Source organism: Mugil cephalus, chromosome 11 (genome assembly GCF_022458985.1).
Source record: "Mugil cephalus isolate CIBA_MC_2020 chromosome 11, CIBA_Mcephalus_1.1, whole genome shotgun sequence".
Lineage (NCBI taxonomy): Eukaryota > Metazoa > Chordata > Actinopteri > Mugiliformes > Mugilidae > Mugil > Mugil cephalus.
In genome coordinates, this window is record NC_061780.1 from 13480442 (window position 1) to 13503023 (window position 22582).

General features: G+C 41.4%; 1 protein-coding gene across 3 annotated transcripts in view; it reads left to right on the forward strand.

Moving 5' to 3' along the window:
- Positions 1-22582, forward strand: part of col14a1a (collagen, type XIV, alpha 1a) — a 125872-nt gene that overhangs the window by 29918 nt on the left and 73372 nt on the right. For 2 of the 3 annotated variants that reach the window (XM_047599377.1, XM_047599379.1), the window contains exons 6-20: positions 8073-8228; positions 8432-8551; positions 8784-8948; positions 9220-9384; positions 10681-10832; positions 11691-11820; positions 12097-12242; positions 12362-12491; positions 12943-13082; positions 13993-14119; positions 15147-15286; positions 17646-17778; positions 18237-18272; positions 19458-19600; positions 21771-21903. In XM_047599377.1, the coding sequence (XP_047455333.1) occupies positions 8073-8228; positions 8432-8551; positions 8784-8948; positions 9220-9384; positions 10681-10832; positions 11691-11820; positions 12097-12242; positions 12362-12491; positions 12943-13082; positions 13993-14119; positions 15147-15286; positions 17646-17778; positions 18237-18272; positions 19458-19600; positions 21771-21903 (2016 nt within the window). The remainder of the gene's footprint in view (positions 1-8072; positions 8229-8431; positions 8552-8783; positions 8949-9219; positions 9385-10680; positions 10833-11690; positions 11821-12096; positions 12243-12361; positions 12492-12942; positions 13083-13992; positions 14120-15146; positions 15287-17645; positions 17779-18236; positions 18273-19457; positions 19601-21770; positions 21904-22582) is intronic. The other variant, XM_047599378.1, reaches the window with a different exon arrangement.

The following is a 22582-nucleotide window of genomic DNA, read 5'->3' on the forward strand; positions in this document are numbered from 1 at the left end:
ATAAATTCACTTCACCTCTTTTACCTTTGTCAACATCCATTCCTCCCCTAGTTTTCTGTAGTAAATTCAGTAGCTGACAAAAGTTTATCAGGCCTGATGTCTATCAGCCATTACCCACATCCCACTATTCTGAAAACAAGCTCATTTCTTGCAGAAAGGGCTAAACAAATTATATTTTATCACTGCAAAATACAAGAAATTTGTAGCTCTTTTCTGAATAAATTTCCATGATCCTCCATTGGCTCATAATTACTAAGTTAGCTGCAGCAAAATCCTCCCTACACAGTTCAATGGCCTAATTCCTTTCCCTAAATTGATAAATACACAGCCATAAAAGCGTGAATGATATTCAACCACCAAGCAAGTAGCCTACTAGTTTGTATTTTACTCAAATAACATGAACTAAAATATGAGGGCAGAGAAAGAAGGGGGTGGGCTGACAAGCTGTCCACCCTTCAGAATTAATAATTAAGCCAGTATTGTATTGAATGCTGTCAGAAAAGCATAGTTCAAGCGCCACACCCATCTTTAAAGATCTTACGATGTGTGCACGGGGCTAAAAAATAACCAGGTAAGATAAGAGGTGCACGGTTTTTCAAAACAGAAACACATTCAGCTCAACGGCTACGTGTGTGCCAGACAGAGATTAGAGGAAGGCAAACAGAAAGAAAAGAGTGAGGAAAATCAAACAGAGACAGGTGAAGAAACAAGACGAAAAGGTAAACAGGCGCCGCGCAGAGAAAGGCGAAGTGTGCGGGCCATGTTTTGCTTTCTGCAAACATATAGCGACAGTTCTGTCAGTTCATCTGTGTATTCAGTGAAGTGGAACAGAACAAGACAGTGGATTAAAGATCAGGAGGCCAAGCAGGGAAAGGTCTCTAGTGGAACGACACAAACCTTCTGAAAACAGCTGTCGGATTACACCTGAAAACCCAGCGGATCACGCTACGCACACTCACGCAGGCCCACAGGTCTCGCAGATGAATATGAATGCGAGTTACACCGAGGGCCACCGAGCAAACGACAGGTGTATCAGTCTGCGCCCCGTCTCTAGGATGAATAAGCAAACAGAGGAAATTGTTTCTGATCTCTTGTGTACCACATTTATTTGGAGAAACAGTCTGGTATATGCAGCTTTAACAGCCTATGGGTTTATAATCAGGCTACTGTGAGCTTCATCTATGGAGTTGGTTCATTTGTGGAAGTTTTGCAGTTAGTTACGTTATTGTTTTACTGATAACATACATTTTGGATTAAACATAAACTATACTGGCAGTGATGATACTAATCATTGCGCTGATATAGTGCTTTACTGATTGTCTTTTCACTGAGAGACAGTAAAGCGTTAAAAGCCCGAGGCTTTCTGAGATTTTCTTTTTTTTTTTTTTTACAATTAGCTGTTTTTCATTGCGCTGCGACAATTTAATGGGACTCTTGAATAGAACTGTCAGTTGATAACGTCAGAAATAATGCGTGTGCCAATACATGCATTTCTTCCCGTGATATTCGGGGAAAATGTTCAGCGACTGTGGCTTGTCGGTACGAACTATTTAACTTAAACTGAGTTTTAACAGTGCGCTGTCACAACAACTGTCTGCATCTCTATTAATAAATGATTGATGATGCCTGTTTTAAGGAAAATGATTTCTCGTTCAGTTCTTTTGAGGAGGTAGCTGAAGAAATGTTCTTACTGTATCACTTTATATGATAAATAGGTGGACAAAGGAAAAACACGAGAAAAGTGAGTCAGCTGCTTCTCTCTTGGCTTGTTAAACTGCTTTATATTAAATTATGAAGTTGAAAACTGGCTAGCAATGCGGCCTCATTGAATGCTATCCACAATTTCATCTCAGTCTGGTACAGGACTCTGTGAGCACACCTACACATGAGACGATGAGGTGGAAAAGCCCAGACAGTATTGATTTAAAACTGACTTTTTTCCTGCTACAATCTAAAGGAAATTGCTTATATGAAAACACTGGGTTCCAATTGATAAACAGCAGCCAGGAGAAACAGACCTAGGCAATTTACCCAGTTATTATTTTCATTATAACACTGATGTTAATATCGTGTTAAGCAATACGTCAAAATCCTACACATCTACTCGTGTTAAACTATTTGGGATTGCGTGTTCAATTAGGTTTTGAAACAAGTTTAGCCTTATCTCGGAGGTGAAGTACTCTTCTAAATGCAGTTCACTCAGTAATCAGAGAATAAAGGAAAGCGGTTGTCACCGATGTGGCGACTGCAGCCTCTGCTATCCATCCATCTGTATGCCTGTCACTGTCCTCAATGCTAATTCCAGACGCTGAAACACAATCACAGTGGCGGGGGAAATAAAACTTAACTAGAGAGAGATTGAAATGACAGCACACTCTGTCTGATCCTTGGCTGAATAGAGGTCAGCAATAAATCAAGGCAGGCTGGGAGGAACTACGGTTAATGAGAACAGAGAAAGACAAAAAAGGAAGAGGGTGGAAAAGTTTTCTAAGCTGGAAAAGCGTGTGTGCGTTAAGATGTGTGCGTTTATTTCTGCATTTATTACCCTCCCAGCTGTATCAATAAGTTTGAGTGTGCGTGCTGGCTCCCCTGAGTAGGAGATTACAAAGCAATCCGCCTTCCTTTAATTAATCCGGTCTCTTTCAGGATAACGTGTAGCCTCGATGTGCATCGTTTTTGTGGAACTGTTTCTGTTCCCACTCATGCTCGGTGCTTCGCAGTCTCAGTGTCTGCACGTCTCTTTCTTCTCTCTGGTGGACACTGCAGCCAACAGTGGCTTCCATTGTTGCAGTCACAGTTTAAATACCCATTACTCCCCTCCCACATAAGTTAATTCAATTGTCCCCGAGCCACACACTTTTTCCCACAGCTCTGCAGACGGCACTGTGGGCTCAGTGTGAGCTGTAAAACGTGGTCAGTCACTCCCCCGTAGATACCAGGTGCAGTCTGTCTAATCACAAGCCTGCATGCCTAATGCCCCTGGTCTGTGTCCAACTCTGCGCCTGCACGTAAACAGGTTCATTCAGCACCTTTTCTAATCATGTGGTTCAATGCAAATAATGTTCAGTTATACTTCAGCCAAGTGAATTCAGCTCGATGATGTGCAGGAGGCAGGAAGGATGCTTGATTTGGTCCTTTTTTCAATTGTAACCTATTAAAATGACAAAATAATAACACTACATATAAATATATAAATAATAGCAACATTATGATCTCTGCTTTAGTTTACAGGTCCTTGTATTGTCCTTGCACATCGGCTCAGTGTCACACTCTTACAGCTTACAGGGACCCTTGAATAGAACAGAGCCTCTATTGAAGTAATGTGAAGCAACACTTCTGAAGCGCTGCTCTGAAAAGGCCTGTTTTGAAGCCTTAATATCAACAAAGGTGAATGGAGTTGTGAGCCTGACTGCAAGTACACATTTACTAGGATTTCCATAAATGAAAAATAAACACAATTTGCACTTGTGAGCTATTGATATTTAGCCACTGTCCACTGTTGTCAGCCACACAAGTCAGGTTGAAAAGTAAACATTATTGTTAGGACAGTCAATGGGTTACAATATTTAATTGTGATTAAAACAACGATAAAATACAGTATTGTGGCGAAAGTGTCTCTGTTCCAATTTACCTCCTGATCTACAATAAAATGTAGATTAAATGTCGCTTTTATCAACAGATGTGTCTGGGATAAAGCTGAACTTGCCATTTGAAGGAACCATTTTTTTTTTTAACCATTTCTGTTTCTCTGTTTCTGCTTTCTTCTGCTCCTCTTTCAATTTCTGACAGCTTTGATGCTACAGAGCGTATCACTGCCCTCTGCAGGGTAAAATTATTTACTATGACTGCACTTCAGATTGTGCTTGCTTTCCATAGGAAGAGGTTTGATCACTTCCTGATTTATCAAACTACAGTCAGGCCAGGTTCATAAAGACAGAACCAGTGTGTGTTAATTGCACTTACAAAATAAAAATGAATGCATACATTTTTACAGCTCTGTGTCTATAATAAAAACGATTTCAAAAAGCTAAATATACTAAAGCTAGAAATACAGAAAACTGGTTTAGTTGTATGAAATACAGTTTCATCTCAAACCCTGAAATCAAAAAAGTTAAATGTGTCACAGTGTGTGATACAGGAATATTTGATGGTAAAACGTCCTCAGATTAATGAGGTACACTAATTAAGAGTGTGCACACAAGTTCAGCTGTGCCAAATGTTACTTCTTCATCCTAGCATCGCATCACATCTTGACACTTAATTAAATAATAAGCCTGTTTCAATAATTGATACGTTTCTTTCTAAATTTACCGCCACAATATGACCACAAAATGCAGGAATACCGAGATTATAACAGGAACTGACACGTCTCGTGCTCTGCTGTGGCACTTTGATGTAGTTTGTAGAAAGTCTCAGAAAGACTCGAGTGCCAGACAAAGCTGGTCTCAGATTAGTTATCCACGGAGCTGGAGAGAGTGTGATAGAGATGTGGAGGCAGGCAGAGGAAAACAGGGCAGTGCAGCCATAAATGTGGATAAAGAAACAGCCCGGCTCCCCAAAATCATTTCATCACACTCAAATACGTAAATGTTGCCTTTTTACAATAATAATCCATTCTCCCTGTTTAAACGGTATATGTTATTCCCATTCACACTTGTCTCATGTGTCATATGCACACAGCCCCCCCCCCCCCACTATTCCCCAGTAACTGCACCTTGACCCATGACGAAGGTGTAAGATGGGGAAAGGACAGGGGAAAAAGAGGTAGAGGAAAGAAAAAGAAGAAGAAAGCCAGATGGGATTTACAAGGTGAGAAGAGACCTTTGACCAGCCTGCTGTTGTCTGGCAATCAGGCAGAGAACAGGGACTTCACCAGCAGCTACAGAGACTCACTGGAAGAAGTCTCTGTGACATCTGTTATTGTGCCACTTGCTCGTCTGTCTGTATTCTTTGTGCGAATATGATCACGGAAGTAAATTTGATGTGATTTGTTTTCCAAAACGGAAAGAAGAACTTAAAATTGTTAGTATATTATGCACTTATGACCTACAGACTGGTTAATTTAAAAAAATTAAAATAATAATAATAATAATAATGAATTATTCAAATAGCAAGACAAACCCATAAACAAAAGATAATACAATAAAAACAGAACAGTAGTTTGATTTTAATTTAACAAAATCTATCCTGGCTGGATAGGTCTTGGTGTTCCTTCGCATCTTTGAATAACTAAAAACAGATTTTACTGAAAATGCTTTTTGTCAGCCATAAAAATAAAAAGTTACATTATTACTGAAATAAACAGGACCTCTCCTAATCTCCTGCGTCGCTCAAAGACGCAATATTTCCATCTGTTTTCTTAGTCTTGAGGCATTCGTTCATTATTGTAAAGAATAATGATAAGTCAACGCTACATCAAGTGCTTTGTAACTGTCACATCCTTTAAATAGACTTTAATTGAACACTCTTTCATCTCCTCAATAACAATATCTTTGGGCTCATTTGGCAATAAAGTAGGAAGCTGAAACAGAAAAAAAATGAGTTGACTCCTTTTTTTCCCCCCAAGTTATGGGACCACTAATCCCACGGTCCTTTCTCATGTTGAGATTAGTGGCTGTCATAACCAGCGGATTAGTGGATAAGTGAGAAGCATAATTTCTCTAAGAGTCTGTCAACATTGGTTTAGAAGTGTCTGAGACGTACAGTGGCAGCGTATGATGCAACATGGACGCCTGAACAAGCGATGGTTCACCCCCACTGCCAAAAGTTGGCCAAACAAGTATGAAGTATGAAGCTAAACCTGCTTTTGGAGGCAGACTAAATGATTTTAGATTCTGATGGATTAATCTGTGTCAATCATTTGAAACATAACACATGAAAGTAACATTCATGGAAGCCAGCCTGTTTCTCAAACTATACGACAAGGAATGACATGAGAATGAGATCGGTGAAAAACGACCACTTGAATGCGAGCGAACAGACTGTTTACAGCTGTCGGCGGGAATAATGTGAGGGGACGGGGGCCACCTAGATTATTGGTTCAGATGTAAAACACCAGCATTGTGACACGCTGACATTCTCCGCGGCCTGGCAACAATAGACTCGGGAATGGCCAGTGAGCCGTAATTAGCTGTAATTACCGACCCGCTAATCCTTTGTTTACCACCTCCTTCATCAATCTTGATGGCTTTTCACATTTAACCGTGCCCCACTGTCCCTTCTCCGAGAGCTTCAAATCTTAACCGTTAAGCTCCCGTCTTTATTCAGCAGCAGCGTCAGCAGCAGTCGCCGCAGAGACGAAAATGCGATGTATGCGTCATGTTTTGCAGTTGCAGGTGTGTTTTGGTGCTTGGTGCTATGTTTTTTTTCTCCCCCCTTTATATTTACTTTACTTTAACCCCAGAGTCTCGTTAAAGGCCATGCTTCTTTGTTTTGTAAGGAGGGAACTTCTGCAGGGAATCGTCTTTGGCCTCACAGCCTCTTGCCATTTTGCCAAAAGTGTCATAGTAAACTGCATCTTTCTCTTCTCTTCTCTTCTCTTCTCTTCTCTTCTCTTCTCTTCTCTTCTCTTCTCTTCTCTTCTCTTCTCTTCTCTTCTCTTCACTTCTCTTCAGAGTAAAAGCACATTCACATTATATGTTGGGCGTTTGTGAGCCAAGAGACAGTCCTCAGCCCTCTGTCGACCTTCGTCTTCCGCCTGCAGCAGATGGATGGTTCAAACAGTCAGTCAGACGCAGACAGCAGACAGAAGGCGCTGTCTGGAAAATCGCTTTTTTTGAAACAAATACCTGTGAAGCTTATTGACAGACAACATGTCTTATTGTTAATTTTATTTGTCTTGGCCTGAGCTGCTACCACAAATAGAACAGCCAGAGTGTTTAATGTGGTATATTTTTGTATTTTATGAAATATATATATATATATAAATAAAAACGTTGCCTGTCAAAAGCTGTACATGTACATGAAGCTTTTAAACCTTTTTTTTTTTCATTCGGGGAGTTGTTCTTGATCAATCTGTTATTTCCTGTTGGTGTTCTCGCTTATGTGAAGCCAGAATTAGTTGAATTATCTTCACTGACTCATAATATCACCTCACTCCATAATATGCATCTTAAAAGCTTAAAATATAAACATAAAACATTTACTGGACTCGGCATTGCCTTTTCGGGCAGAGTGTCCAACTTTATCAGCATCTCCTGGATTATTCACTATTATATTTATAGAGAGTAAAGAGATTTATGCTGCAGCTTGAAGTGTGTATATTAATTTTCAGGCTCTCATACAAGACAGTCTGACAAGATAAGCAGTTATGGACTTACAGTGAATGAACTAATGGAAAAGAGCGTCCTCTGTTACTTAAATCGTGGAGACATAAATCTGTTTACGCAGCCACGTCGCTGGGGCTTGCCTCTCTTATGAGGACACAACCAGAGCCAAACTTTTGAGTTAAAGAGGGAGTTAGAGCGAGGGTTGTTGCCGGGCTAGAAGGAGTTATATTTAGCGTCCGGAAAATGACAAAAGACAAAGTAATGTCATCTGAAGTGGTGGAAGCAGAACTCTGTGTTTGTGTGAGAGAAACTGTTTCCGCGATATTGACTCGTATCCATCTTCACTATTACGCTCGGGTGGGAGGCTTCAGGTGCAGCTTCACCAGTGAAAAATGGGTCAGTTTTCCAATACCTCTGTTGAAGATCAAACACAATGTTCAAAGGCGGCTTTCAGCCATTTTTGTATCATACATTTTACATGTTTGTAGGGAAAGTTAAGAAGAAGAGATGCGGGGGAGGCATGCGTTTGACCCTGGGGTGGTTTGAGTGTTTGTTTTTGTATTTGATCTAAATGCAAGAAATTTGGTCTGTTTCAGTTTTTACAGGTTTTAAACTTTGTGATACGCTCAACAAGGAAAACCTGAAACCTTAATGAGCACATTTATTGTGTTGTTGTGTTGAGTGTCGGCTGAGAAGCCTGCACATGTTCTTTCACGTCCTTTTCTTCTGTCTTTTTTTTCGTCCTGGCATTGTCGTCATTTTGATTGATTTTACAATCTGTCTCGTCTCCTCTGTTTCCTTTAGCTGATCAGTTTGTGTGCCACACCGAGGCCATCGCAGATATTGTGATCCTGGTGGACGGCTCCTGGAGCATCGGCCGGCTCAACTTCAGGCTGGTCCGTATGTTTTTGGAGAATCTGGTCAACGCCTTCGACGTCGGCATCGACAAGACGAGAATAGGTGGGTCCCTGCTTCTTTTCCCCGCTGAACAGATCGTTACACCACGGGCGCCATATGGATTTCTGATGTCACGTCAATACGGATATTTCTGTTCAGATTTGTCGAGAAAGGCAGATGTTTTTGTGACAGCTATCATTTGCATGGAAGCTGGAGCGAATAACAAAGGCAGCTGACAAGTTGTGTATGTAAATGTGCGCTTCTAGGTTTGGCTCAGTATAGCGGTGATCCCAGGATAGAATGGCATCTAAATGCTTTCTACACTAAAGAAGCAGTCATTGATGCTGTCAAGAACCTGCCGTACAAAGGAGGAAACACGCTCACAGGTACTGATATTACCTTCTGGTTTTTTAGGAGTGGATTCTGGTTTAAAAAAAAGTTTTTCTTTGTCCTCTCTTGTCTTTCTGTAAACCCTCGGTACTGTGATCGCATGCTACCTCCTACTGTTACACCATAGCTGTATTCTTCCACCTACTAATCTTTATTTATCTCCTTTTATTTACCCTCTACCCGCATCTGTATTCTCCCCCGTCTTTCTTTCTTGATCTCTTTCCGCAGGCCTTGCATTGACTTATATCTTGGAGAATTGCTTCAAGCCAGAAGCTGGCTCACGGGACGGAATACCGAAAATCGGGATCCTCATCACAGACGGAAAATCCCAGGATGATGTTATACCACCGGCAGAGAGCCTACGAAACGCTGGCGTCGAGTTGTTTGCCATTGGTATGAACAGACACAAACGCTACTTAAATTTCTTTTGTGTTAACTCTCATATTTATTTACTTCTCAGTTGAATTGTCCAAATGTCATAGGATTAAACCCTGGTTGATCCTCAGTATTGAATGATTTATTTACTTTTGGCCGCCTCCAAATATTCAAACTATGCTTCCTCCATACTAGCATTTAGTGCATTTATGTAAAACGACATTCTGAGGGTTGGGTGCTGCTCCTACATGTTTTGTTGACAGTTGTGTACGTGTCCTTACCTCCCCAGGTGTGAAGAACGCTGACGAGTCCGAGTTGCGCTCCATCGCCTCTGACCCGGACTACAGTCACGTCTACAACGTGGCGGACTTCAACATCATGAGCTCCATCGTAGAGGGTCTAACCAAAACCGTGTGTGAGCAAGTGGAGCAGCAAGACAAAGACATCAAGCAGAGTAAGGAGATAATGAGACTTAGAGACAGAAAACATTTCTGTGTGCTTACTGTATATGCAACGCAAAATACCACAGTGTTACACCTCTCTGCACCCCCACTGTACCCAATTAACTCAACCAGTCAGCTCACCATGTGTCACCTGTTGCCGTTTTGTTTTCCTTTTAATGAAATAAACCCTTAGTTTTGTAACTTGGTCATGCGTCTCCACTTTATGGAGTTGAACCATAACATGAGTGGAGGCTCGTCCAGGTTCAAGGTAGTTAATTGGAAAGTGTGTGAATGTGTGTGCGCGCTACAGTGTTAAACATAACATGCGTCTAGCTTGGCTGTTTTCAGTCCTTCCATCAGGCATTAGTAATTTATTTTAGTTTGTTATTTTTGGAGCGAATCCTGAGCTGAGATAAATCTCCGGCGGGGACATACGGGGCTTTGACTGCTGTGTCTCAGCCTTTTAAAGCCATCTTGAGGCCGTCTGCAATATTAATTATCCAAAATAAAATAAATTCAAAGGAAATATTGGAGGTAGTCTAGTCAGCAATGTGCAGTGTAATCACTTTGGCTTTTCTTAAAAAAAAAAAAAATAGATCATTAAAAGGCTGCTTTCAGACTGCATATAAAATAGTTTATTTTTCACATATCAGATCTATTGAATAGACTATCCACACTGTTATTTGTAATCAGATTTGTAATCAGATAATTCCGTGGGTGCTGTAATTACAATGAAGGCATCAGTATCTACATAATGGACACTTGGAAATCTTTGGACTAAGATGCATCTGCAGAAATCAGATTGTTTAAACTGTATCAAATCTAGTTTGGATTTGATGGATTTGAAGTATTTTTTTTTTGTTGGATACAGTTCCTGAAATATACTTTGAAAAATAAATTTGTTTGGTTTTAATCAAACGTTGTGTATTCATCTTAGGTAAGACTGAAACTGACTGAGATGGACGAATTTAGTGAAAAGCTTATAGGAATGTGGTTTTATATTGCAAAAACACTGGAACTTTAGTTTATGAAATGTTGTAAAATGTGGATCGTGCTCATCTTTCTCCTCTTTCATTCTTTCTGTCCGTCCACCTACGTGCATACGCAGAATGGAAAAAACCAAGAAGGGTTATATGTTTAAAGGGACACAATAAATCCAGGCATAACATGTTTGGAAGATATTCCAATAAAATCTCATTTACTCTGATCCTCACTGCATTTGACATTTGTACTTCTTCAATGGCAAAATTTGTAATCTGACATTGTCTTTCCCTTGCTTTATGTGTCCTTTACTTTTTTTTTTCCAGAACATGTTCCAGAGACGATAGGAGTGCCACTCAACCTGGTCACTTCAGATGTCACGGCCCGAAGCTTTCGGGTCTCATGGAGCCGCGCCGCTGGAAACGTGGAGAAGTACAGAGTGGTTTATTATCCTGCCCAAGGAGGAGAACCACAGGAGGTAAAAGACTTTGCTGAGAACAATGTTTACTGCGCTTAAATGTTTTACCAAGCTAAACAGTGAACAGCCACTACAAAGTTATTTATTAGCGCATAAAATTAAGGAATGTCAAGCACACACATGAAATAAATGTCGAGTGTTATCTAAAAGCTATACATATATATGTATATCTATATTATATATGTATAAAACACTGCAGTGAAAGCGAGGAGAGAAAGGTGAGTACAATTTTCCGTTATATTTACGACACCAGTGAGAGCTGGGGCAGGTTTATAGTTTGAAATCAGTTTTTCCTTGAGACGCCGGTGGTATCATTCATCCGGAGCTCCCGCTCTCATCCCTCCATTCACAAGTCCCCAGAACGTCCGTGCAGGTTAGGAAGGCTCACTAGAAATCATATTGTGGTCGATCCAGGCACCTGCTTAATTTTTCCAGAACATTTGACCGCGGAAACCATTAAATCTTTTGCCTAGCTGGGTTTACAGGGACCAGATGTCCTACAGCAGAATGTGAGGGGACCTTTCCAGCTGGCTGAGCCCGGACCTAATCTCTATCACAACTGTCATCCTCTCAGTTCAGAATGAAAAAAAAAAAAAAATTCTTTAGCCTAAGACGCATATGCTTCATCCCGTTCAATAAATCTATTGTGTTTTCTCCCTCCTTTCCCATTTCAATCTCCTCTTTGCCTTCTTCTCCCTTTCATCGCTTGTCGGTCATTGTTTCCATTTTCCACACTATTCGTTGCCCCCCCCCTCCACCGCTTCTGTCGTTCTATCTATTTATTTCCGCACTTTTGTCCCTTCCATCCATCTTTCAACATCCCCTCTTGGTCCCCTGACTCGGCCCGCTGCGCCCCAGGCTGTGGTGGACGGCGGCGAGACTTCTGTGGTGTTGCAGCATCTCAGCTCTCTCACCGAGTACCAGCTGGCCGTGTTTGCTGTGTACGCAAGTGAGGCAAGCGAAGCTCTGAGAGGATCCGAAACAACCCGTGAGTTTATTCTTAGACACAAACACACATGCAGAAGTGTTCTCACAGAAAAAAAAACAAAAAAAACACCAAAGCTTTAGTCCACATTTCAGTACACAAGATAATAACAATGGCTGAAAGGCCCGACTGCACCAGAAGCCAGACATATTGAAATGGTTTCACTAATCAGCACCAATTCAGAAGACTTTGTTTGTAACGTTTGCGGTGTGTATGCTATGTGTGAGTCCTCCTTCACTGAAATGTGCTGTGTTTGTGTGTGGTCGCGCATGTATGTAGTGGCTCTTCCTGCAGTGACCGGCCTCCAGCTGTTTGATGTGACTCACAGCAGCATGAAAGCGAGATGGGAGAGTGTGGACGGAGTCTCTGGCTACATGCTACTGTACGCGCCTCTTTCTGATGAAGGAGACTTGGATGAGAAGGAGGTACAGAGAGACGAACACGGGCTGACACATGTTGTTTAGTTCCAAGGTTTAAAAGGGACAGCTCAGAGATCCGTAGCGAATGCTGAAGCGAGTGCATTTTTGTACATTTTTGTCCCCAGGTCAAAGTATCAGATGCAGTTACAGAGCTGGAGCTGGATGGATTGACTCCTCACACTGAATACACTGTCAGCGTTTATGGCATGTTTGGAGAAGAAGCCAGCGATCCTGTTACAAACCAGGAAACCACACGTGAGTAACAAACACTTACATTTTTTTTAGCTTTTTAGCTTTGAAACATCTGTAGTAACTGGTGCCACCATCAACGGTGGTTTAGTCACTGAATAACTGATTTTATTTTTAATAACTCAGGCAATAAAAGGCCAGTTTGTGAACGGTTTTATGATTTGAACTGCAGGACACAGTGAAAGGAGCTGGTTCACTGCCAACTTTTCCTTTCCTTTCACTGTGTTGGAGGTGCACAGCCTGTCGACTGCAGCCCTTTATGTAACAGCTCATTGTGGCTCTTTCCTGTTTCATTACACTCTGCAATATTTAAAAATATCAGTGAGAAAGTGCAACAGTCACTGACAAACACTTTAAATTTCCTGTATGTAATAATAACATAGAAAGACAGTAAATGATAATAATAAATTGTGTTTTTTTTCAGCACAAAACTCAAACTTTCTCCCTCTCGCTCTAGTGCCGCTGAGTCCTCCCAGCAACCTCCAGTTCTCTGACATCACTCACAACTCCGCCCACATCAGCTGGGAGCCCGCGCCCGGCGCAGTCAAAGGTTATCGCATAATGTGGGTCAAGTCAGACGGACTCGTCACGGAGGAGGTGGGTGGATGTGTGGACATGCACGACTCTTGAGTTCCAAGTCCTAGTGGTTATTTTGACATCGTCTGTGTCCGAGATCTGGTCTGTATGTTGATGAGATTGGAAAAAGGAAACGAGGAAGGGGATGAATTTTAATTACCGCCCACTCTTTTTTTCCTCCAAAAACTTTATTGAAAATTTGTAAAGTGTAAATAACAAAAAGTCCCACATAGACATAACGTCACGTCAGTTTTTCACCTGCATGGATGGAAGTGAACCTTCAAAATGTCTGAGGTCAGAAGTTTGCCTGCAGACTCGTTAACCTGCAACCTGTAAGTGTTCAAAGGCGATAGTGCGCAAGCGATGTAACGCCTCAAATTTGATTAAACATCTGGAGACGCATACAATTGCTTTGAAAGCCAAGAAATGTACCGTCTTTGATAGCCTGCGAGACCCCACGTCAGTGGAGTTAGCAGCATCACCAGAAAGGAGAGCAGTTGATACACTGCTGTTTTTATTATGTTATTATATAATTTATTTCTTAGTCTTGGCTGTATTTGTATTATTTAAATCAACATTCTGTTCAACTTGCACGTCACAAAATGCCTTAAAAGTAAAGTAGGCACCGTTTTTAGATAGACAGATAGATAGATAGATAGATAGATAGATAGATAGATAGATAGATAGATAGATAGATAGATAGATAGATAGATAGATAGATAGATAGAGCTTAGAGAGTATACATACACATTAGCACAAGCTGGATGAAAAAAAAATTGTTACATGGATTTAACAGTTTATTCTAAACAATAAGAACCAGACGAAATCACTGCAGTGAATCATTTAACCTCACTGTGAGTGGACTATCATATTTTTTGTGCATATGTAGAGTTCTTCTGCGGGTACGTGACCCTGTCCCTATGTCCTGCAGGTGGATGTGGGTCCAGTGAGTTCTTATGACCTCAAGGAGCTGACGTCTCTGATGGAGTACTCGGTGGCCATCTCCGCCCTGTACGACGAGGGCCGGTCAGAGCCGCTCAACGACGGCTTCACCACCAGTAAGAAACCGCGCTGCAGTAATGATAGAAGGGATCTTATTAGATGCATTTATTTGTTTGTGTTTTATAGTTCAATTATTGTAGTTGTCCACATTGTTTCATTTCCCCACCTCCAACTCAGTTTCCGTAAAATGAAGGTATCGATATCATTACAAGGCGCGCCATTTCTCTCTTCATGTCAAACAGTGTTGAATTTTATTACCGTTGCTGGTCCTTTCTGCTATTCTGGCAGCCTGCCCATCTCATTTACACCTCAGTGTAATAGCCCAGTCACATTAAAAGGTCATTTCACTGTCCCTGACTATTCCGTCACGCTAACACGTATTGATTTGCAGGAATATCCTTATAAGCAACAAGCAGTTGGGTTCCAGAGCTGAGTCAGCTCGAAGAAATGTATATCTGGCACGCAAACATTAAACCACTCACCCTGAGGGACCGTGTTGATTTTTATTTGTCTCCTGGCAAACTTTGCTCGGTGGAGCAGGTTTAAGAGGAACCAACATAAAAGTGATAGAACGTTAACTTTTTGAATGGAGGAATAGGAACCTCGAAGTTTACAGTTCACACCGTAATGGTGCATTGGCAAGTTGAAACTTACCTTGAACAATCGCTGAGCTGGCCGCTTATATCCGTGCAATAAATTGACCGAGCAGTAAACCAGCTTCTCTGGAGAATTACTTCATTAGTCCAAAGAGAAATAGTTTCGTGGTTTCTTGACAGTAGCTTGAGACGGTGGAATTTGTAAAATTAAATTAAAACTGAGCAGGAAGGGAGAAATGTAATTGAATGACCAAATAATGGGGGGGACCTCCCGTGACATTCAGTATTTAGTTGTAATTAGTTCACGTCTGAATGTGCTCCTTCCCGACCAGAACGCTGTGGATGGTGAGAGACGTTTTCCGCAAATCTTATTTTGGCTTCTTCTCTTCTGACTGAAGATGATCCTGCTCCCCATCCAGGGCTGAGACCGGCCAAAACAAAGTCATCTTCATAAACTCTCATCAACTCTCTCTTCTTTGGCTCTCAGCTCCCGTTCCCGGTCCTCTGAATCTGCGCTCCGCTGATGTCGGCACAGACAGCTTTATGGTCAGCTGGGATCACTCAGCCAGCGACATTGTCCTCTACAGACTCTCCTGGGCCCCGCTCACAGGTGGAGACACAAAGGAGGTCAGTGGCAAAATCCAGTAAATCTAATAAACGATGTGCTTTAGATAAATTGGCAGGGTTGCACATCCACCGCGGATCCTCCCAGATTATCCACAGCACAGGGATGAAGCACTATACATATCTGAATCCCTAGCATACCCACGAACAAGCCACAAACATGTATAATGCAAACCAAATATATACTCATTATCTCCATTTCCAGAGGGAAAGTAGCTGCACTCCATGTGCCCAGATAAAAAGAAGACCGGGCTCTATAGATTTACACAGAAGCTTAACTACAATACTGGTCGCTGGTAAAAACCCCTGGAACGGTTGAGTATAAGTACAGGCTGAATAAATCTAGAAATTAATGGCTTGGGTGTTTTATTACCATGATCTGGGGTTTAGAGGCAGCTGGGAGGAAGCGATAGAGCCCGTGAGAGCCCGCATGTGCGTTTGTGTGTTTTGCTGAGAGTCATCCGAGCTGAAAATAACACTCAGGGGAGTTAGAGAGGTGGGCTGGTAACACCGCCAGCCTGCAGAAAAAGGGATGCATGTGGCTTTTTTCCTCCGTTGCTCACCCACATACTTCAGACGCGTGAACACACATTTACATCTGTCACTGCTCTGCTCTGTATTGTTATATCTGACATGAGATTAAACACAAGAAAGACAACACACAGAGACAGAGTGAGATATCCAGAAAGTTTTTAAGACCAGCGCCTTGAGTAACAGGTCAAATTCTGCTGGTTCAATACCAAAGCAAATTATGTGAAATGCAAACTACCTACAAGCTGGTATCCTGTTCATCTGTGTGTCTGTAGTTTTTTGATTGACGATAATGAAATGTACAAAATGTAATTTTTTTTATTACAGACCCAGATTATGACAATACATTGAAGCATTCAATAGTCGCCTTTGTATCCCAGTTATGTAACCGTGCTTAACAAGGATTATTTTTGTACTATAGTCTTATTTTGTAAATGCCCTGACAAATCTTTACCAGGAAAAAACTTGTTTAAAATACAGAGTTTTGGTTGTGTTGTTGTCAAGTTTGAATCCCATTTTGTTTCCCAGCTAATAGGTCCCAGCTGCAGGTATCTGTTTACAAAAAGTTATACATTCAGGAGGGAAAACCTTCAATTGCAATCTATTTGAAATTTTGTGAGTCCGTGCACACAGCAGCTACAGTGATCCTGACCGCTTCACCTAAGCTACGTCTGCACATCGAATGGAAAGGAGAACGTATTTACTGTGTGTATTCCATGGACAGGCATTTTTTTTTGCAATTTTGCTCAAATGGTTTGAGGTTGCTCAATAAACCATCTGTCATGGAAATATTATATACTACACTAAAGGCTATGTAAAAAGAAGAAGGAGACAATGACTCACTAAAGATGCTACTCTGGGGATAACGCAATCAGCCCCGGTGGTAAAATGTGCATGTAACTGTGCCTTGAAGGCTTTCGTAAAGAAATTTGTGCACATCATCTCGTTATTGAGTCATCTACGGTGAATTCCAGTTTCAGAGTCGCTCTCCCTGGAAGCAAGCTGTACTCTCGACGATGACCCCCTTATATTTACCTTGGGGTTTGATATGTCCCTGCGTAATACAAATTTAAGTGGTCGTTTGGACTCCGGGAGCCGCGGTTGATCCAAATGGCAACTCATTATATTCAGGAGAAACCACAGGTTTATGTACGTATGTTGTAATCATCATCTTTGTCGGTCTTAAAATGACTATGTCCACATCTTTTTACTTTAATATAACAAAAAATTACATTAAAATTCTGTTTGTTTTATTACTTTTTGACAGTTCGTAATAAATTTAACTCTGTATTTCACACTCCACCTGAGCTTCTCTAAATGTGCTGTTGTCCTGCTGTTTTCAGGAGAGAAATTATGAGCCCCAGGGTGATTTGTTATATTATGTTTTTCGCAGCTTTCTCCACTAAAGCTCTGTGATGACCTTGGTGTTCAACGTCTGCAGTCGGAGCATAAATAATCTTGTCAGGCTGTTGGTTAATTCCCAAAACGCTATCACATCTTCAGAATAACTTGGAAAAGTCCTCCTATTTTTTTTCTTTTAGCAACAAATAAAAGTACAAAACGTGCGATAATAGTTTACTACTAGTTCACAAGAATCTAAATGAGTTTTGATACAAAGACCTTTTCCCTTCTTTGTGGTCTTGTTGCTGACATTTATACTCATGATGAATCTGTCCTTTGACAAATGACTGTGGAATTTTCAGTTTTGACTGATGAACCGTGTGGACCTTTTTCGGAAATGTTGGCCCACAACTCTTTCTAAAGTGGTGATAATATGTTGCTGGAAATAAAAGTCAACATGAGACTTCTTCTGCATGTTTCCTTTCTGTAGGTGGTCTTGATTGGAAGCGATAACAGCTACATCCTGGCCGGCCTCAGTCCCTCTACTGAGTATGAGGTCATGCTGACGGCCGTGTTCAAAGATGAATCTGAAAGCGACACCGTCTCTGTCCTAGAAACTACATGTAAGTGACTATAGATAGTTTCATTGAACTTATATGGTTGTTCAGGCGACTAACTCAAAAGGTTTTGATACTTGCTTGATTGAATCAGTTCAAACTTGGCGTACTGTATATCTACCTCTAAAAGCTTCTCCCACGATACGTTCCCTCCTAAGTTGATCGGTGAATTCCCCCGTGATCCAAATAACCACCTTCAGCAAAGTGCTATTGTCTGCTTACTATAACACATCAGTACGATCACTTGTGCTTTTAAGATGACTCAATGAACGGTCAAAGCGTAGCTCTGGTGAACAAATTTAAATCGATTTGTTTGTCTCAGTTTATCTCAGAGGAAGAAAATCCATTTTACCCTCAATGATTTGTTATGTATTAACGTCTAATTACCGTAGTTATTGACACAGAAAGTTGTTGAGCGGCTTTTGTATCCAGTTATGTGCTTCATACTGTCTATATTTCCCCAGTGGCTATGACAACAACGATCACTACCACGACCACGGGTAAGAGCTGTACAAACCGACTGACTGTAAAACTGATTGTGATTGTGAAAGCATTACAGTCTCTTTGTTGGACGTACATAAAAATGACCAAGTTTTCACCTGACAACATGTTAATGACTAAAAAAAATTGTTTCATCTGATCTGTGCCATGCATTTTAGTTTTCTGTAATTTCAGAAATGTTAAAATCTTGAGAATGTCCCTTACTTAGCATGTGTCCCGTGGGCAGCAGGCAAATTTTTCTTGCTACTTCATATCTGAAAAACTATCCTCGTGGATAGGCCAGCCAAATTTTAATCACGGCTCAAGCCAAGGCATCTGTCAAAAAAGTGAATTGCCATTAAAATACGAAAGGCTCCGCTAGCTGCCAGCGCATGCTAATGTTGCCAAAGTGCAGTCGTGGTTCTACCGAGTCCTCATGGAAGAGTTTTGCTCTTTTAGTTTAAAGAAGTGAAACCAGACTGTTCAAAGTATCGTAGCTCGTAATTTCAGAACTGAAACACTTATTCTTTTGCAGGATGCACCTTATGAAAAGTGTTCATAGGACCTTTTATGCTTTTATAAGTCTGTGTGCAGTGTTGGCTTCACCCCGAGACTGGAGTTCAAACCCCATTATCTCAGAGGCTACCCAAAGGCCATCTGGATTGTGTTTGGTCTAAAAAGCCGGCTACACCTAATTGACTGAAAGCAGTTTCTCCACTCGCGGCTTTATTTTACTTTTTTATAGACCATGTCTCCTTCACTTTAGTCTTTCCTCTCTATCTTCGAAACGTCGACACGTCTGCTTTGTTTAAAATTTCAAGTGCTCCCGTGTATATTGCAATTTAAAGTGGTCGACCTAAAGACGTCTTAGTTGCTCTGTTTTTAAAAATTGGACTGTGGTTTAAAACCGCATTATGCACGGAGGCAGAAGAGAGAGAGAGAGAGAGAGAAAACAAAAAAACAAAAGCACTTTGCTCCAAGTCGTTTTTTGGAGAAAATATGTTTCACCGAGCCCAGATTTAATCACCCAACATCACAACACACCGAGCGTGTTGGAACTTTGACAGTCACTGTTAAGGTTTTTCTTAAACACAGTTTACCAAATCCCATTAAGAGTGTGAAGAAAACGGTCGAAGCCAAGATTTCACGTCAACTTTCTGGATGTAAATTGCGCAGTAAGTGTTGTCTGTCGTGTGGTGTCACAGTGGCACGTGAGGCTGTGAGAAACCTTCAGCTGAGTGACGAGACCACCCAGAGCTTGGAGGCTTCGTGGGAGCTGGACGACCCTAACGTGGAGAGCTACAGGGTCACCTACGCCGGACTCAGCGGTGAACACAATGAGGAGTCTGTGAGTTGATAAAAGTTGTGAGCTGCTACATTTGCTGTAGAGGATCCAATTTAAAATATTCACGCCTTTTAGATTCGTCAGATTTCCATAACTTCTAATGAGTCCACCTGGGTCCTACATTGTTTAGTCGCATGTAAACACATTCAAATGTCCCCCATGGTAAAATTGTAAACACAGATTTTGTAGATTAGTCGAAACTGAAGTTGTGTTTTGAGGAAGATTCTTATTATTTCACACCTCCAGCCGGTCCAGCAGAGTAGCGGTCAGCGTTGGGTCATCTGCTACAGTCAGAAAACTGATTACAGTTTTAGTCCCGGTCCACTTGGCCTCTCCTTCCCGATCCTTCTATCTCTTAAGAGCTCTTGCGCTCAGTGTCATGGACTAACCCTGGCACACACACACACACACACACACACACACACACTCTTCCTCCATCCCTCCACTTCTCTGTTTTTTTCAGTTTCCTCTCCTTCTTGTCTCTCTTGCCTCTACTTTCTCCCCCTCTCCCTCTCTTTCCTCCCTCCCCCCGTTTTAATTTCCCAATGTGGTGTCAGAGCGCTAGAAGATGGAGAGGCCAGGCCAAGCCAGAAGACATTCCATTATCTTTTCAGCAGCCATTTACCTCACTGCGAGCAGAGGCGGAGGGCGGCAGAGAAACGAGCAAAAGAAACAAAAAGAGCCGGGAAAGAAACAATAGCTAAACAAAACAGGGGGGGAAGGCTTAAACTTGCCTGCTGGCTGATACGTCAGGGTTGTTTCAGGTCAGCCCGCTATTTAAAAGTTTGAACATGTTTTGAGTTGGACGTGCGCGAGAGACAGATGGAGGGCAGAAGTGACAGCACGGACAATTCGGTGCGCTTCCCAAGTCCAAGGAAAAAAATGTTTGTGTCGGCCTTCGTGCTTTGACGTTGACAAGTGTTTCAGCACCACAGTCGCAGTGGACAGCTCCTTCCGACACAACGACTCTGACAGCACTACCTGGCCTCACCTGAAACACCTTCATTTGCCTCTGTCTTAAATACGTCTGTCTCTCTCTCTGTCTCGCACACACACATAAACGTGGAGGTAAACATATGGCCGGGGATCAGTGCTGTTATTAATTAAAGTCTCGATTTGGAAAGCGGATGCCTTGTTGTTTACAGTCAGATGAAAATGTCGGGGCGTGGGTGGTTTTACTTTATAAATTACAGCGTTCATTAAATAAGGAGCAGTGGGGAGACGACTCACAATTCAATTTAGCAACAATACAAATTGTCTTAAGACGCCAAGGCAGCGATTTCAAGGAAAAACTCCCTTTTAACAGGAAGAAACCATTAGCATAACCCGTCTTATGTGGGGGCATCTGCTTGAGGTAGAGAGAAGAAGAAGAGACTGGTATAATATATAGCTAATGCAGGTTACATGAGATTGATTGAGATTTTGAAGTAATTCACTCATGTTGGTATCAGTTTGTCAGTTTCAGGTTTTTTTTTGGCAAAACAGTTTCCAGTCAATGTTCAGTTTATTGTTTGTTCTGGAACTTTCAAGTGTATTTGTATTTATAGAAGAATAAACTGAAAAGCTTCATTTCTCAGTGACCATGTGATATAGCTGAACACTTGCAAAAAAAAAAAAAGCAATGAGGAGGATTTAACTTGTGGAAAGGATCGTGTTTCCAAAAAACTCGTGAAACATTTGTATTTCCAGCTCATTGTTTTTACAGATTTAATGTACAAATAATAATGTGTGGTTTGAATCTTTTAAATTAGAAATATAGAAATATAGAACTTTAACAAATGTGCTTCAAACTTCAACACTTATAAATAAAAACCCAGCAGTAATGGGATTTGCTCGGCTCTTCTCTGCGACGCGTTTGGCATCAATTGACTTTATTGACTAACCTGAAGTGAGCAGAATTCTTGAATGCCTTTCGAGGTGTATGCAGCATTTAGTGGGTATTTTCTGTTTCTCTGCATTCATCATCCACTCCCAGCGTCTCTATAAGCCTGTGAAGAGGATTCTGAATGTAGCATGCTAAATACAGACTCTACAGTGTGTGTGTGTGTGTGTGTGAGATGTATCCTAGTCTTTGTATGAACGTTGTCTGTTTGCCAGTGTGTTTTAAAATACCCTAAACCATCTCACTTCTTTTTTTAAAAAAAGTGTTCCCTGAATGTGTCTTTGTGTTTAGGTGTTAGTTCCTGGTGGTCAGAGGAGAGCGGTGCTCGAGCCTTTGCTATCAGACACTCAGTACAAAGTGACGGTCACACCAGTGTACAGAGATGGACAAGACGGCATTGGTGTCTCTGCCTTGGGTTCCACATGTAAGCCTCTCAAACACATGATTGTCTGAGTTATTAACCACAGAGATCAGCTCTTGGTCCCTCTGTTATACAAAGACGCGGCTTAATACAACAAAACGTGGCGAAACTGAAAGTTAATGACAATTAATTTCATCCCCGGGACCAGAATGTTCCCCTGCTTTGAATTCATTTTATGTTCGCTCACGTTCCTGAAGGGGAGCATAAATTAAAGCGATGACAAATACTGATGCATTCCTAATTGTCCTAATGATTGCCGTTTATAATTACAGCAGCGCCTTTCATTAATGAGACGATTAAATTATTTTGCCTGACTCTAATTGATTTTCTCATCTATACTCTTGATTACCTCCTCGGAAGCAGTCGGGTTTGTCTTCTCGCTGCAGAGAGAACTGAAATGTCAGCGAAACACGTCATCTCTCTTAGATGAGAGGACTACCGGCCTTTATAATGGAAATAAAAGGCTCTACTTAGCAAGGATGGTGGTGTAGTGATAAATCAGTGCCCAGGTGTGCTACAGTAGATGCACAGTAAGGGAGGATTTTGTGTTTTTTTTTCTTTAAAGGAGGAAAATACACGTAAATCTTGAAGGAATTTATAACCTTGTCATTTAATCAATCCTTGCAGAGAAAAATCGCACACTTCAGCAAACTCTGTGCACTGGGACTGTTTTTAAAGTTGT